At 51.3% G+C, this 14,413-nt stretch overlaps 1 protein-coding gene across 1 annotated transcript in view; it reads right to left on the bottom strand.

Annotated features, from left to right (window-relative positions):
• Window positions 1-1,526: 1,526 nt before the first annotated feature.
• MCMDC2 (minichromosome maintenance domain containing 2) overlaps window positions 1,527-14,413 on the bottom strand; it is a 1,367,419-nt gene continuing 1,354,532 nt past the window's right edge. Inside the window, exon 14 of the mRNA XM_086965823.1 lies at window positions 1,527-1,693. Within this exon, the coding sequence (XP_086821949.1) occupies window positions 1,527-1,693 (167 nt within the window). The remainder of the gene's footprint in view (window positions 1,694-14,413) is intronic.

The following is a 14,413-nucleotide window of genomic DNA, read 5'->3' as shown; positions in this document are numbered from 1 at the left end:
ACACGTCCCACCCAACCACACACATTCATTCACTATCCCATACAAATAATCACTAAACTAATTAATAACTAATATAGACTTTCACATAGCTAGTAACCAACTTATGTAGTAGTTTACACAACAAGAGATAGTGATACAGGTATTCACACAGTTTAATCACTATCCTATATTTAGTGAGACACTTTAAATTAGTCATTTAGACAGTCAATCACAGTGCTACTAAATCCTCCATCCAGACACTTATACATCCACTGATTCTTCAATGCAGATTGGTGTATATATAATACATATTTAAATAACAAACCAAACCACATTCACTGGATGATGTCATCAGTGATGTCATTTGAGATGGCATCAGTGATGTCATCAGTGATGTCACTGACCATGTCATGAATGATGTAATATGTGACGTCATCAGCAGTGGATTACGGAAGCGCGAGTTATAGTTAGTACAACTAACTATAATGGGGGAATGTCAATGGTTTTATACGAGTGAAATGTCTAGCTAACTATATCACCCCTAAAACCTATGGTTTTTTCAGTGAATATATTTATATATATATATATATATATATATATATATATATATATATATATATATATATATATATATATATATATATATATATATATATATATATATATATATATATATATATATATATATATATATTCCACAAGCAAATGTCCCAGGCGGGGGAAGCGGTCTCTTAGCTGGCGCTGGCGGCGAGGAATGGGACAGCCTCGCTATGTTTTTGATATATATCTCACTGGAAATTTTGGAAATGGCCACTGACCCACAAGCAGAATGCTGTGGTCCGACAGAAACAACCGGATTAATTGTACTCAGGTGTTAGCATGTTATTGTACAGAAACAAATTTAAATTATTCATTTTATTTTACCAGGTGGTACCTCCTCTGTAAGAGTCAAAAGGTATTATCCTGCATACACTAAACAGTGAAGGGGTTCACTGGATATCTATTCTCAATATAACTGCTAGCTAGTATTTGCTGGTATTAAAGTAGATATGTAAATGCCTGGGAAGGACCGTAGTAGTCACCAGTAAATCCCTTTATTAGTAACCATTGCTTTGTCTATCCCTCCTCTTCAAATAGAATAAATTTAAGTAAAAACACTGTTACACATTTGTAGCATTTTAATGTTCCTTTGCCATCCTGTGGTTACTTGGCAACTGCAAGCCAACTATGTAAAACACCAAGCATAATAAAAATTGCAGCCAATAAAAATCTATTTACTTTAAAAAAATAAAACTGTTCCAAACAAGTACAATTTTGAAATAACATAATAATGTCATTAGATAAAAACTTTAAATGTATCATCGTGTTTGTTACTTAGTGTACTGTTATATTTATATTGTTTTTAAGACTTCTTCATCAAAGTTTTGTAAATAATTTTCAAAGCAGGAAGTATTTCCTTACATGGCTTCTAAGAATAACTGCAACATTTCCTATATAGAAACTAGAAGCAAGTTGTATATGGCATGCCTACAAGCGTATAGCACTTTTTATTCTTCATTAGTAGAAACAATGCTTCGGGGTCCATACGTGTTAATAAATTGTAACAATTGTCGGTAGCACTGTATCAGGTATTCGTCTCTTCTATGCAAGCAGCTTTCATCACAAAGTTCAAAAGGAAATAATGCATTTGGGGAAACACTAAATACTGACGTGCCTAAAAAAAGAAAAAGACAAATGTTATACAAGTATAATCAATACTAGTCTGTGTGTTTTTTTTAACACAGCAAAAAGTGTGTTCATAAAACTTTTCAGCAGGGTCCACTGGACTGCTTCTCTATGTCCTGGCCAGGTGTTCCTCCATATAACCACAGTAAGCACTTTCAATTTTTTCCCTCTAATATATATATATTTTTTTCATTATTGAGATTTTGCAATACATACAAACATTCCAGTGCCTCAAACTTTACCATAGATCTGTGATCAGTGGATCTTCATTGCAGTGGTAGCAGATACATGTCTATTTTCAACTGTGTCTAAAACCCGTTAGCAGAAGTCCTTCTCTCCCCCCTACGGGATGCAGTCACAGGCGTATAATAAGTATGCAAACTTAGGGCCTCATTTATGAGGCCTTGCGTCAGTTTTGCGTTTCTGATGCGTCACTTTTTGTGCTGCATTGGCGGCATAAAACATGCCTCCTGTTGCGCACTATTAACAAAGTGACGCATCTAAGCAGATGCGTCACTTTGTAAATGTAAATGTAGGATACTTGTAAAGCGCACAGCTTCCCATCACCGGGGAATCCTGGAGCTATATAACGCTGTGGAACCCTTCCTGGCTCTACCTGTGAGATGCCCCTCCTGGGCAACCCCAAGGTGAAGCCAGGCATCCCAGTGTTGTAGGGGCCGTTGTGGAGATTAAGCAAGCTATTGCCCAGAGTTGCAGCGTGGGACCCCATGATTAGAGTAGGCGTTGAGGCGAGAATTATCGAGTCCGCAGACAAATGAGCCCAAGACCCTGCCGCGTCGGGAATTGAACCCTGGTCCCGAGCCAGACCTCTGCATCAGGGTCAGGACACTATATTGCCCCCTTGCCAAGAAGGCACATTTAATGCCCTGCAGATGTGTTTCCTGGAGGAGTATTACATCCGCCCCGGATCTTTTCACATAGTTATTAAACAGTCCCCGTTTGATCCTACAGCCCAGGCCATTTACGTTCCAGGTCAGCACCTTAAAACCTTCTCTAGACATAATTTCTCTTCCTGGGTTACCCATGAGCGTATCGTGGAATGAGATCTGATGGCATCTCGCGTCCTATGGTGGGAGTCGTTGTGAAATGCGTGTGTGTGCTCGACATGACATGGTAAAACAAATTTCCCTTCCCCCTCTCCCTCCCTCCTCTCCCCAATACACGTGGTCATCTCCCCAACTTCCCCCCACCCCACCGCCCTCCCCTTACAGTCCCATCAGCTACCCAATCTGCCTCTAGGACTTTCTGGTGAAGGAAGGTCTGTCGCCCCCCCACTAGTACCCCCCTACAAAGTTCTTTTATCAACCTAGGGATGAAGCATAAAACACAGCCGTCCCCCTAGTATAACAGTAAAAAAAGGGGGTTGTTTGTAACTTGCCTGCAGTCCGGACACGAGCTGGAACCTTTGTCACCTTTGTCATCCCAGATCAAGAGTGTAAGTCCTGGGCATCATCCTGTGTGCTCCCAGGCCGTTGGGCTTTATCCTGCTCCATCTTGTGGATTGCTATTACCAAGGGATGCAGGGATGGAGCATCCAGTGCTTCATCACCAGAGGTTTGGCCCTCCATTTCTTCTTCTCCTTCGGATCGCGTCGTCCTCTCTAAGCAGCAGAATCTGGACCCCTCCTCACCGTCTCTGCCCAGCGAGACCGAGTCCTTCCTCTGCCTGCTCACCGTTTCCCGAGGAGGATATGGCGTCGATTGCAGGTGCCTTCCATTTCTCAAACCTCGTGCCTTTGAGTCTTGGGCTGCCCCCACTGGGATCCGCCATCGGGAGGCGGTGTAGCCACCACAGGTGTTTCGCCTTCTGTTCTCCGGGGCGCAGGGCGTTCCTCTAGCCACTGCCAGGCATCCTCCGGGTGCGTGAAAAAGGGTGTCTTTTCCTTGTGGATTACTTTGAGTTTCGCCAGGAAGAGCAGCATATATTGAAGATGGAGCTCTCGCAGCTTGGCCTTCACTGGGTCGAACGAGCGCCTCTGTTTTTGTACCTCTTGACTGTAGTCCGGGAATATCATTATTTGTGTATTCTCAAGCTGTATTTCCCCTAGCTTCCTAGCCTCTCTCAGAAGCAAGTCTCGGTCAGCAAAGTTCAAGAATCTTGCGATGACTGGACGCGGCCTTGCCCCCACCGGTGGTTTTGCCAACAGCGCACGGTGGGCTCTTTCAATCAGGAAGCAAGTAGAGAATTGCATCATCGGGAAGGTTTTTTGATCCATGAGTATAGGAACGCCGCCATGTCGTCCTTTTCGAGTCCTTCCCTGAAGCCCACAAAGCGTAGGTTGTTTCGCTGGGCCCTATTCTCAGCATTATCCACCTTCCATTGCAGTTGGCGGTGGGAAGCTTGTAGTTCCGCCATGTCCTTTTTGAGGGTGGAGAGGGAGTCCTCAGTCTCACTTACTCTGTTTTCTACTGTGGTCACCCTTTCGGTCAGATTGCGAAAGTCTTGTCGGAGCAACGTGACTTCTGAGCCCACTTCCCCGATTTTAACATCCAATGCTGCGCGGGACGCCTGTATATCTTCTCTCGATGCTTCTATGGCTCCCAGTAGGCGTTCCGTGTCCGAGCGTGGGCCTGGGAGGGCCGTCCTTGCAGGGGTATGGGTCGCGGCTTAGCGGTCCATCGTTTCTTGGTGCAGCAGTTTGGGGGCCGGGTCTTTTTTCCCCCATCTTGATTGCCCCTACCAGTTTCACGTGTGCGGCCGCTCCGTGTGCTCGCCTGCAGCGCCAGCTCTCACGTATGTCCAGCTGCGCGACCAGCGCTATGTCCACAGTCCCACGGTGGCTCCCGTGGCGGTGGCCGCTAGTCTGGTATTCCGGCTTGTCCCTACAGTGTCTCCACGTGTGTCGCCTTCGAATCAGGGGACAGTCCCCTCCGTGCTCCTTCAGTGGGCGGTCCGTGTGATGTAGGCCTTAGTGTCTCTGTCTACCCTTCTCTTGCCCTTTAGGTTGTTCGCCAAATATCGACCATCGGGGCCCCCCAAAGTCAGAAGTCCGTGTCTTTTGTCCCTTGTTAGCAGTGTGTCCCCCTGTCGCGGCCCTGTCCCACCCACGAGCATTTGGGGCCTCCCTAGGCTGTGTCCGCAGCGTGAGGGCCGGGGTCTTTGACGCTTACTGCCTCTCCTGCGGCTCCGTCGATCAGTGCTTGCAGGCCCAATCTACGGTCCCCGGGCGTCCTCTGCTCCAAGTTGTTGGTGCACTGTTCAGCTGCAATGAGTGGGCCTCCTGTCCCCTCTCAGGCGCCTCCGTGTGACTGCGTCTGGTGTGACCGTAGGGCGACCGCCTGGGACAGGGATGCTGTGTCTTCCCTCTGGGGCCTTATCTCTGGGCCCCCATTGCTGCCTGTAAGGTTTCACCGCACTGGACCCCCGGGGCGCTCCACCGGGTCGCCTGTCTTCCGTCCTCCGATGCGGCGTCCCCCGGGCCCCAGTCGCTGTCATGGTCTCCTTTGGCCTTTGTGTGCCTGCCTGGGCCCGGCCGCTCACCTTTGCCGCTTCTCCGTACCGCTTTTGGGTGTCTGGGGCCGGCCGCACGCTCCAGCTGTTCCCAAGCCGCTCGGTGCCCCCGGGGCGCAGCCCAAGTCTCCGTCTCTGCTTGCGGCTCTCGGGCAGCTTTCTTGGCCCCTCCGCCTTGTCTCTGGAGCTCCGCTGTTCTCCCGCTGCCAGATGGTGTGGCCAGGCTCGCACCGTGCAGTCCTCAGAATGATTTAGGCCGGGCCTGGAGCTTCCGCTATGTTCTAGCGTCTCGCCGCCATCTTTGGCCCATCGGTCACCCAAGAGCTGGGTCCCGGTCAGCCGTACTCTCAATGTTTCAGACAGGGGGCTCCAGGGACGGTCTCTGGATGGCGTCTGGACCGTCTGCTATCAAGTATTCGAGGAATCGGGATTTTTTTCGGTGATAATCACGTCAGATAATGATCAGCTCTACGGAGCTGCAGAGGTATGCGTCCTAACCGGCCATGCTGTTGGCCACGCCCGCTGAAACTAAGGTTAACCCACTTGGTAGATGGGTGACTGTGAAGGCAAGGATTCAGGGTACATGGCTAGTTTTTGTATCGTACTATGGCCCTAATTTGGATGACTGCTTGCCTTTACGTACTTTATTGTTACATCTACTTGAATTTAATGAGCCAATTATCATGGGGGGTGATTTTAATGTAATTCTTGACCCAGTCCAAGATACTACTTCTAAGAAGGCAGCCGTAGTAACTTCAAAAATGAGAATTGCCCTGAAATCCATAATTCAGGATTTTGGTCTAGTAGACACCTAGAAGCTTAAAGGCTCAAGAAGGGGAGGAGGGAGAATCGGGGAAATTCACCTTTCATAACAAAAAACACGGTCATCGATCCAGGATTGACTATTTTCTGGTATTCCGCTCCATCAATGATCTTGTGAAGATGGTTTCCCATATACCGGAGCATTTATCAGACCACTCAGCTATCTTTTTGCAGCTTCAGTTCCGAGGCAAGTCTCTAGAGCGACGATGGACACTAAATCATTCCCTTCTTCTTGAAACCCTGAAAATTGATAACTTGAAAAAATTAACAAAAGAGCTCTTCTTCTTTAACCTTGATACAGCCCCCCTAAACAAAGTTTGGGATACGTGTAAAGCATACCTCAGAGGTATCTTAATCAGCTAAAACGCTATGCAAAATAAGAAAGAAAAGCAGGAATTTAGCTCCTTAGAAGAACACATTAAAGCAACTTAAGCTAATTTAGGCCAAGCTCTAGATTCTAATGCCAAACTTTCATTAGAAGCGGACCTGGCCAAGGCAAAGACCAACTTAGCAGACTACTTGGATCTCAGAGTAAAACAAAGATGGGAAGCAAGTAAACTTGCTAACTATGAATATGGGGAGGGTAGCGGCAAGCTCTTGGCCTCGAAGGCCAAGGCTGACCGGATTAGAAATAACATCAAGGATCTGAAAGGTCAATCTACGGGGGATATTATCACAGAGGACGAGGCAATTGAACAGGAATTTGTTCAAAGAAGTTTACAGCACAATTAAGAATCTGAAAAAGGGTAAGGCTGCTGGTCCAGATGCTATCCCAAATGAAATATATACCCTGCTGAGGGAAGAATTATCCCCGATTCTGCTCAAGCTTTTCAATTCAGCCTATATCTTAAAGCTGGAGCTCCCTTCATCTTGGGATTTAGCCACTATAATCATCCTCCTTAAACCCAATAAGAATCCTAGAGTATACAAATCATATAGGCCAATATCATAACTTAACAGCGATTACAAAATATATACACATATTATGACCAAAATGTTGGAGCGGATGGCGGGCACCATAATTCATAATGATCAGAAGGGTTTCATGAAGAGGAGCACCTACAGGATCTGACCCATGAGTTAATAGGCACAATAGATCTAGCCATAGAATATGACAGACCCTTAACTGTAATAACTTGCGATGCTGCGAAAGCCTTCGACAGGGTCAGCTGGCCCTTTCTCTATGAAGTGCTCCAGCGTTTTAACATGTGGGAAGTTTTTGAGTCAGCAATTAAGGCCCTGTATAAAAACCCTACAGCCCAGATTTTAGTAAATGGGATGCTATCTGAGCAAGTTAAAATCAGAAGGGGCTCCAGACAGGGGTGTCCAATCTCCCCCCTCTTATTCAACCTATGTATTGAGCCACTGGCCATGAAGCTAAGAGCATGGCCATCAAGCTAAGAGCATGTAAAACCATCATCCCATTCTCCTGTAACGAGTGGGAAAAGAAAATCGGGCTTTAAGCTGACGATTTAATGATATTCACAGGCCATCTACAGCCAGTTATTTCTGCTATCTGGGAAAATCTAGAGAGGTTCGGTAAAATATCAGGCTACACCGTTAATCCATCTAAAACAGAGATTATGCAGTGTAACACAAGTTTCCAGAGTGACCTTATTAAAAAGAGGATTAGATACTTAGGAATGGAAGTAGTCCAAAATTTAGACTTACTAGCGAAAGTGAATTTTGATCTGGTCACCTCAAAAATCAAGAAACAACTACAGCAGTGAGACTCTTTGCCTTTATCCTTTTTAGGCAAGTCAAACCTGTTAAAAATGTCTATCCTACCCAAATACACATTCATATTTAATTCAATCCCACTGGAATTCAAGAAGGAATGGATTAAAAAAGTACAAGGTGTTTTCTCCAGTTTCATCTGGGGGAAGAAAAGGCCTAGAATTGCATGGAAGAAATGCAGGGAAAAAAAAGGAAAATGGGTGTATAGCAAGTCCAGACCTTCTTCAATACCAGAGAGCCTTTCACCTGAAAGTTTTTAGGCAGCTGTTTAAAGATTTTCCCAATCTCTCGCCGCTGTTCAGAGTTCTGACGTTTGGCTCACCAGACTTATCTAGCTTCTTCCTTTATAAGTTCGGAGATCCCAAATATTAAAAAAAAAAAGATGAGATGGGCAGCAAGATGGCGTCGGAGTAGGACGCTTCTGAGAGCCTCTCCGACGCCGACTCTGCATAGCAACGGAAAGCGGGGTCCGGAGCCTCTTTACCGGCACGAAAGGAGCAGCGGAGGTCGCTGGTGGCTGGGGGTGCTGTCCGGTGCCGTCGACGAGCAGATTGGAAGCCGGTGGCGGCGGCTGGAGCGGGGAAGAGCTGAGGCCTGCAGAGCACCGGCCTCTCGTGCTCAAGGGGCCGGCCCTGTTGAAGCAGTGTCCAGTGCGGCAGAGGACCGTCCCGCGTTGGAGACCAAGCTCCGCCCTCGGGGCCCACCGACCGGCGGGAGGCAGGCCCTGCCGCTGAAGATCTGTGGCGGGTGCAGCGCCTGGGGGAGAAGTGCCGGCGGGCACGGCTGGAGAAGCGGAGGCAGACCGGGAGACGGAGAACCGGGCCCGACGGAGTCATCCTGCTGCGGGGCAGTCTGGTGAGGCGGGGACGCTCGGGGGAGGCGGCCCCTGTTCCCCGGTGCCTGTTGGGGCGGAGCGGCTGAAGGGGCTACCGCGGCTGCTGCGGCCCCGGCGTGAGGTGTCCAGTGTGCGACCACGGACCCAGAGGCGGGTCAGAAGCAGGCCTGCCTGGGATTCCCCGGGGGTGAGCCTCGAGCGGCGGCGGAACCCTGTCGGCCTGAGGCCTCTCTACCTGGCTAACGACGGACCCTGGGAAACTTTGTCAATCGAGCTGTAGGGCTCTCGTGCTCACCTGACGGCCATTGGTGAGGCCGGCGGTCTCTTCCGGGGGTATCCTTGGACGGCAGTGCTCAGTGGGGGACTCCGCGACGCCATTTTGATTGGACCTTCTCTGGCTGATTCGGCCCTGCTTGGCCTTGTGCTTGAACTGTGAGGCTGGGGGCCTCGTGCATTGCTGCCGCACTCGCCTGTTGCCCAGGGTGTGGCGTCCTGGTGTGGCTGCTCACCCTCCACTACCTTGGAGACCGCGTTGGGCACCGGTGGTAATATCTTGGTGAGAGCCCTTCTGGAGAGGGGGTGGCCGGGCCCCTGAGCGGACTGCCCGGGAGGGCGGCCATCACTGTTTGCGGGCCCCATCTACAGCTCCCGCCTGGGGTTTCTGAAGCGGAAGACTCGCCGGGCTCGTGCTGTGACCAGTCCAGCGGGCTGTCCGACTGTCGGAGAATCGCTTTGCCTGAGTGCTGCCCCCCGGGTGCGGCCGCATTGGAGCCTTGTGGCAGGAGTTCTGCAGCTGCTCACGGCCGGAGGCGGTCGCCATGTCCTCCTCGCAGCGTAGGGGGAAAATGCTGAAGGACGGGGCCTCTAAATCGTTGCAGCAGCCGGCATCGCCAGGGGCCAGCGGTTCCTCAAAGCAGTCGGACGACGAAGCACCTGCAACTAAAGCGTTCATGACGGAGCTCTTCGCTTCTATTAAAGATGACATCTCCAAACTCCGTACGCAGCTGGCCTCGGACCTCCGGGAGGTAAGGAGAGACGTGGATGGGATTGGTGAAAGGGTGGCGACGCTGGAGGACCACGACCTCAGCATGGCGAATGATGTGCACCAGCTCCAACAGGACGTAATTCGCCTCACGGAGCAGAATTTGGACCTGCAGACCCACGCGGAGGACTTGGAGAACCGCTCTAGGAGAAACAATATTCGTATCAAGGCGGTGCCGTGGGACGGTGAAGCGGGGGACCTGCGTGGGTACGTTCAGGCCCTGTTTCTCCAGATTCTGGAGGATGAAGAGGTGCGTGACATTCAGATGGACAGAGTACATAGAGTGGGGTTGCCCAGACGGGGGGGGGGGGCCACCTCCGGATATCCTCGTCTGTGTGCATGACTTTCAGCTGAAGGAAAGGATTCTGAGGAAAGCTAGAACCATCTCCTCATTGCAATTTAGAGACCACCGCCCGCAGCTCTACCAGGATCTGGCGGCGTCGACATTGCAGAAGCGGAGGGACTTCCGGCCTGTGCGGGGTCTCTTACTCATGGGGACATCCTTTCCGGATTATATTCCGATGGGAGAATAGGCTGAGGCAGATCAATTCCCTGCAGGTGGCGAAGGATCTTCTGGGCATTGAAGATGCAGACCCTTCTCAGGAGGCCCGAGGCTCGCCGTTCCGGAGGCGGCGTCGTTCTTCTTCCTGGCACAGAGTGGGCCCTTCACCGGAGCGTCGACGGCCAGACCCTACGGCTAGTGAGCAGGAGAGGGGAGCCGCACTGGCATCGGTGGCCTCCGTCACTATGGCGGACTCCCAGACGAGCTCTGGGGCAGCGTGACCCCGGTATCATTGAATGGCGTCGGAGGGGCTCTTGGCCTGAGGTCCCCGGGGTTTGATGGTACTTTTGGAGGAGACACCCCGGACCTTGGCCTTGGGGGTCACCAGGTTGACACCCCGGCCCCGATTCCAGACCAGTGGGGGACTTCCGATCTGTGACCTGCTGGATCTGATGACTACGAGGTTCAGGTTCAGTGCCTTGAGTTGTGTTTTGTTGTTTCTCTGTTTCTTGGGGGGGGTGGGGGGGGGGTTCTGGGACTGGGGGACGCGAGGGGGGCGTTGGGGCTTTGGGGGGGGAAGGGGGACCGGTGGTGGCGACCATTGGGTGTGTGCATGGGGTGCTGCATGTGGGGGTGGGTTTGTGCTTTCTGTCTTGCTCCTAAGATTCAGTTCTCGGGGTTGTGCTTGGTATGCATGTCTCTGAGGAGGGCGTGCAGGTAGTGTGGGGAGGGGTGCGATGGGTGGTCCCAGGATGGGGAGGTGAGAAGACCCCGTCCTCTGCTGTACATGTCATGGAGTGGGGGCGTTTCTTGATTTATCATGACTATTAGTATAGGCACCTGGAACGTGAAGGGGCTCAATTCCCCACAGAAGCGGCAGAAGGTGTGGAAGTACCTGGTGGACCATCACCTAGATGTGGTTGGTCTTCAGGAGACTCACCTGGCCAGGAAAGACGAGCTTAGGCTTAGGCATCGACACTTCCCTCTTATATACAGGGCGTCCGCTTCCACTAAGCACAGGGGGGTGGCTCTCCTGTTTCGGGCGTCCCTCCCCTTCCAACCGGTGGGGGTGAGCGGGGACAAGGCTGATGGTGAAGGGATCGCTGTATGGACGTATGTGCACGTTTATGGTGGTGTATGTGCCCAATGCTTCACAGAACAGCTTCATGCAGACACTGTTGGAAAAGGCGGGGGAGTTCATGGAGGGCCAGCTGTTCCTATTGGGGGACTTCAATATGGTGTGGGATAAAGTCCTGGATAGCTCGGGCGCGCAAAGGTCGGGGGCTGGGGTCTTTTCCACTGAGACGCAGCGACAGGTGGGGGAACTGGGGCTGATTGATAGTTGGCGTTTCCTTTATCCCCAGTCTAGGGACTACACCTACTTCTCCCACGTTCATTTGTCATACTCTCGAATTGATCATATCTTCATCAGCCAAGCATTGCGGGGGGACGCCCAGGTATCCAGCATCTTCCCACTCTCAGTGTCGGACCACAGCTTGGTCGTGCTAGGGTTGCAATGGTCGATGGGGGGGGACGGATGGAGGAAATGGTATTTCCCCGAGGCACTTATTCGGGATGACGATGCGTGTAGGGACCTGAGGAGTGCCATTCGGGACTTCTTGGAGCTTAACCCGCCTTCGGACACCTCGGTGTATACCACTTGGGATGCTTGTAAGGCCTCGCTGCGGGGTACCTGCCTCAGCCTTAATGCTAATCTTAATAGGCAGAGGAGGAAGGAACGTGAGGCTCTTGAAGCTGAGCTAGCGGTGCTGGAACAGGCTCATAAAGCCAGTCCGTCCCGGGCGACCCTGCGGCCTTTGACTGCGGTTCGGGGGAAGCTCCGAGCTCATTATAATAACAGAGCGGAATTCACGCTCTTGCGGCTGCGGAGGACTTCCTATTCGATGGGGAACAAGGTGGGGAAGCACTTAGCGAGACAGCTTCGAGATAAGCGGGAGCGTGAATATGTGGGGGGGATTAAGGATGAGGCAGGGAAGGACCAACATAGGGATGGGGACAAGGCTGCTATCTTCAGCCGCTTCTACGCTGCTTTATATGGCGGGGAGGACCTGGATCGAGCCGCTCAATCCGCTTTCCTGGCTAGCCTCCCTATACCCCAAGTCTCCAGGGAGTGGAATGAGCTTCTCTCGGCCCCTATCTCGGGGGAGGAGGTGATGGACGCTATAAAAGCTCTAAAGCTCCACAAGGCCCGGGCCCTGACGGGTACACAGCTTCGTTTTACAAGTCGTTTGCGGGAGAGCTCTGCGATTTTTTAGTCACCCTCTTCAACGCCATGGCTGCCGAGGGACGGACCTCGGGATCGATGGCGGAGGCTTTGGTCACCATTCTCCCCAAACCGGGGAAGGATCCCACCCATTGCACCTCCTATCGTCCGATAGCACTTCTTAACCTGGATGCCAAACTGTACTCCTCGATTCTTGCAAAGCGGCTCCAGGATCTGATGCCGGCCATTATCCACCCAGATCAATCTGGGTTTATCAAAGGGCGGCAAACCCATGATAATCTGCGACGGGTGGTGCATTTGATCGAAAAGGCCGACCGGTTTCGCTTACCTGCCGTATTGGTGGGCCTGGACGCGGAGAAAGCTTTTGACCGTGTAGACTGGGGATTTCTGAATTTAACACTGGAGGCTTTTGGGTTCTCCCCCCATTTTGTGAAAATGATACGGGCTAATTATGATCGGCCCGTGTCTAGGGTGTTGGTTAACGGACATAGATCTGCCTGCTTCCCCCACTCACGCGGCACGCGACAGGGGTACCCTCTTTCCCCGCTTCTCTTTGCTCTCAGCATAGAACCTTTGGCCCTTGCAATTAGGGAGAGGGAGCAGATTGCCGGCCTTCCCTTCACCGGCGAACAGCATAAGATTTCTCTGTTCGCGGATGACGTTCTCTTGTCGTTAGGGGATCCGGCCCGCTCACTACCTCATGTCCACGAGGTTCTGTCTGAGTTCGAGAAGGTTGCGGGTTTTAAAGTTAACATGGACAAATCGTACATTTTGAATCTGACTCTTCCACCTGCTGAGGTAGACCGTGTACGACCGCTTACGTCCCTTTCGTGGGCGTCCTCCTCCTTGCTCTATCTGGGTATAAGGTTGACACCCTCCCTGGGGGGGCTGTTCGCGGCTAACTTCCCTCCTGCATTAGCGGCGGTCCGTGGGGAACTGGCAAAGTGGAAGCCGAAATTCATCTCTTGGCTCGGTCGCATCCACGCGATCAAGATGGTGCTGCTGCCTAAATTCTTGTATCTTTTCCAAGCCCTGCCCATACCGGTGGACTTGGATTTCTTCCGACGCTTGAAGACCCTGATGCTGAAATTTGTGTGGCAGGGAGGCCGGGCGCGGCTTTCGTTCGCTGTACTTCGACGGCCGCGGGGGGAGGGGGGAGTGGGTTTCCCCGACATGCATCTATACTATAAAGCTGCGCAATTGAGGGTGCTGGTAGAATGGTCACAGCCCCTCTCGGAGAAACATTGGCTTCATATGGAATGTAGTGTAGCTGGGAGGTCCATTTGGGACTTGGCCTGGAAGCCTAAAGCTGATCGGCCTAGGAATGCCTATATATGCACTCCCACTAGCACAGTCCTAAAAGTCTGGGACACGGTCAGTGGCGATGACCGCTGGACCACCTTTCCATCACCGTTTACCCCTATCCACAGGAATCCGTCCTTTCCGCCGGCGGAGCGTGATGGACCGTTTACGCTTTGGAGTGAGGGGGGCTGTAGGGTACTTGCTCACCTGTTCCATGGGGTGGATCCACTTACCTTCCACAACTGCATGAGGGATTATGGGGTCCCACCCACTGAACGATTCCATCATATTCAGCTCATGCACTGGGCTACTTCGCCGGACGTGCGGGATGCGGCCACGAGACAGCTGACGCCCTTCGAGGCGTTTATCATCCGTACTTCTTGTATGAAAGGGACGATCTCCTTCCTATATAGATTGCTCCTGGACACTGTCATATTCCCGAAGCCCCGTTTTATGGAGCATTGGGAGGCTTGTCTTGGAAGGGACATCTCGAAAGCCGAATGGGAAGGGTTATGGCGTGATATCAAAGCGCATAACCATTCGATGGATCTTAGGGAGGCTCATTTGAAACTTATGTATGACTGGTACCTATACCCGTCCAAGTTACATCGCATATTCCCATCGTCCTCTGACAGGTGTTGTCGGGGATGCGGCCTGTTGGGAGATTTCCGCCATATATGGTGGGACTGTCCAGCCATTAAGCCTTTCTGGTCGGAGATACTAGCCCACATCAGGGAGGTAGTGGGGTATCCG

Source organism: Lissotriton vulgaris, chromosome 4_1, assembly GCF_964263255.1.
Source record: "Lissotriton vulgaris chromosome 4_1, aLisVul1.2, whole genome shotgun sequence".
NCBI lineage: Eukaryota > Metazoa > Chordata > Amphibia > Caudata > Salamandridae > Lissotriton > Lissotriton vulgaris.
Note: the sequence above shows the minus strand (reverse complement) of the source record. Positions and strands in the feature narration are given on the sequence as shown.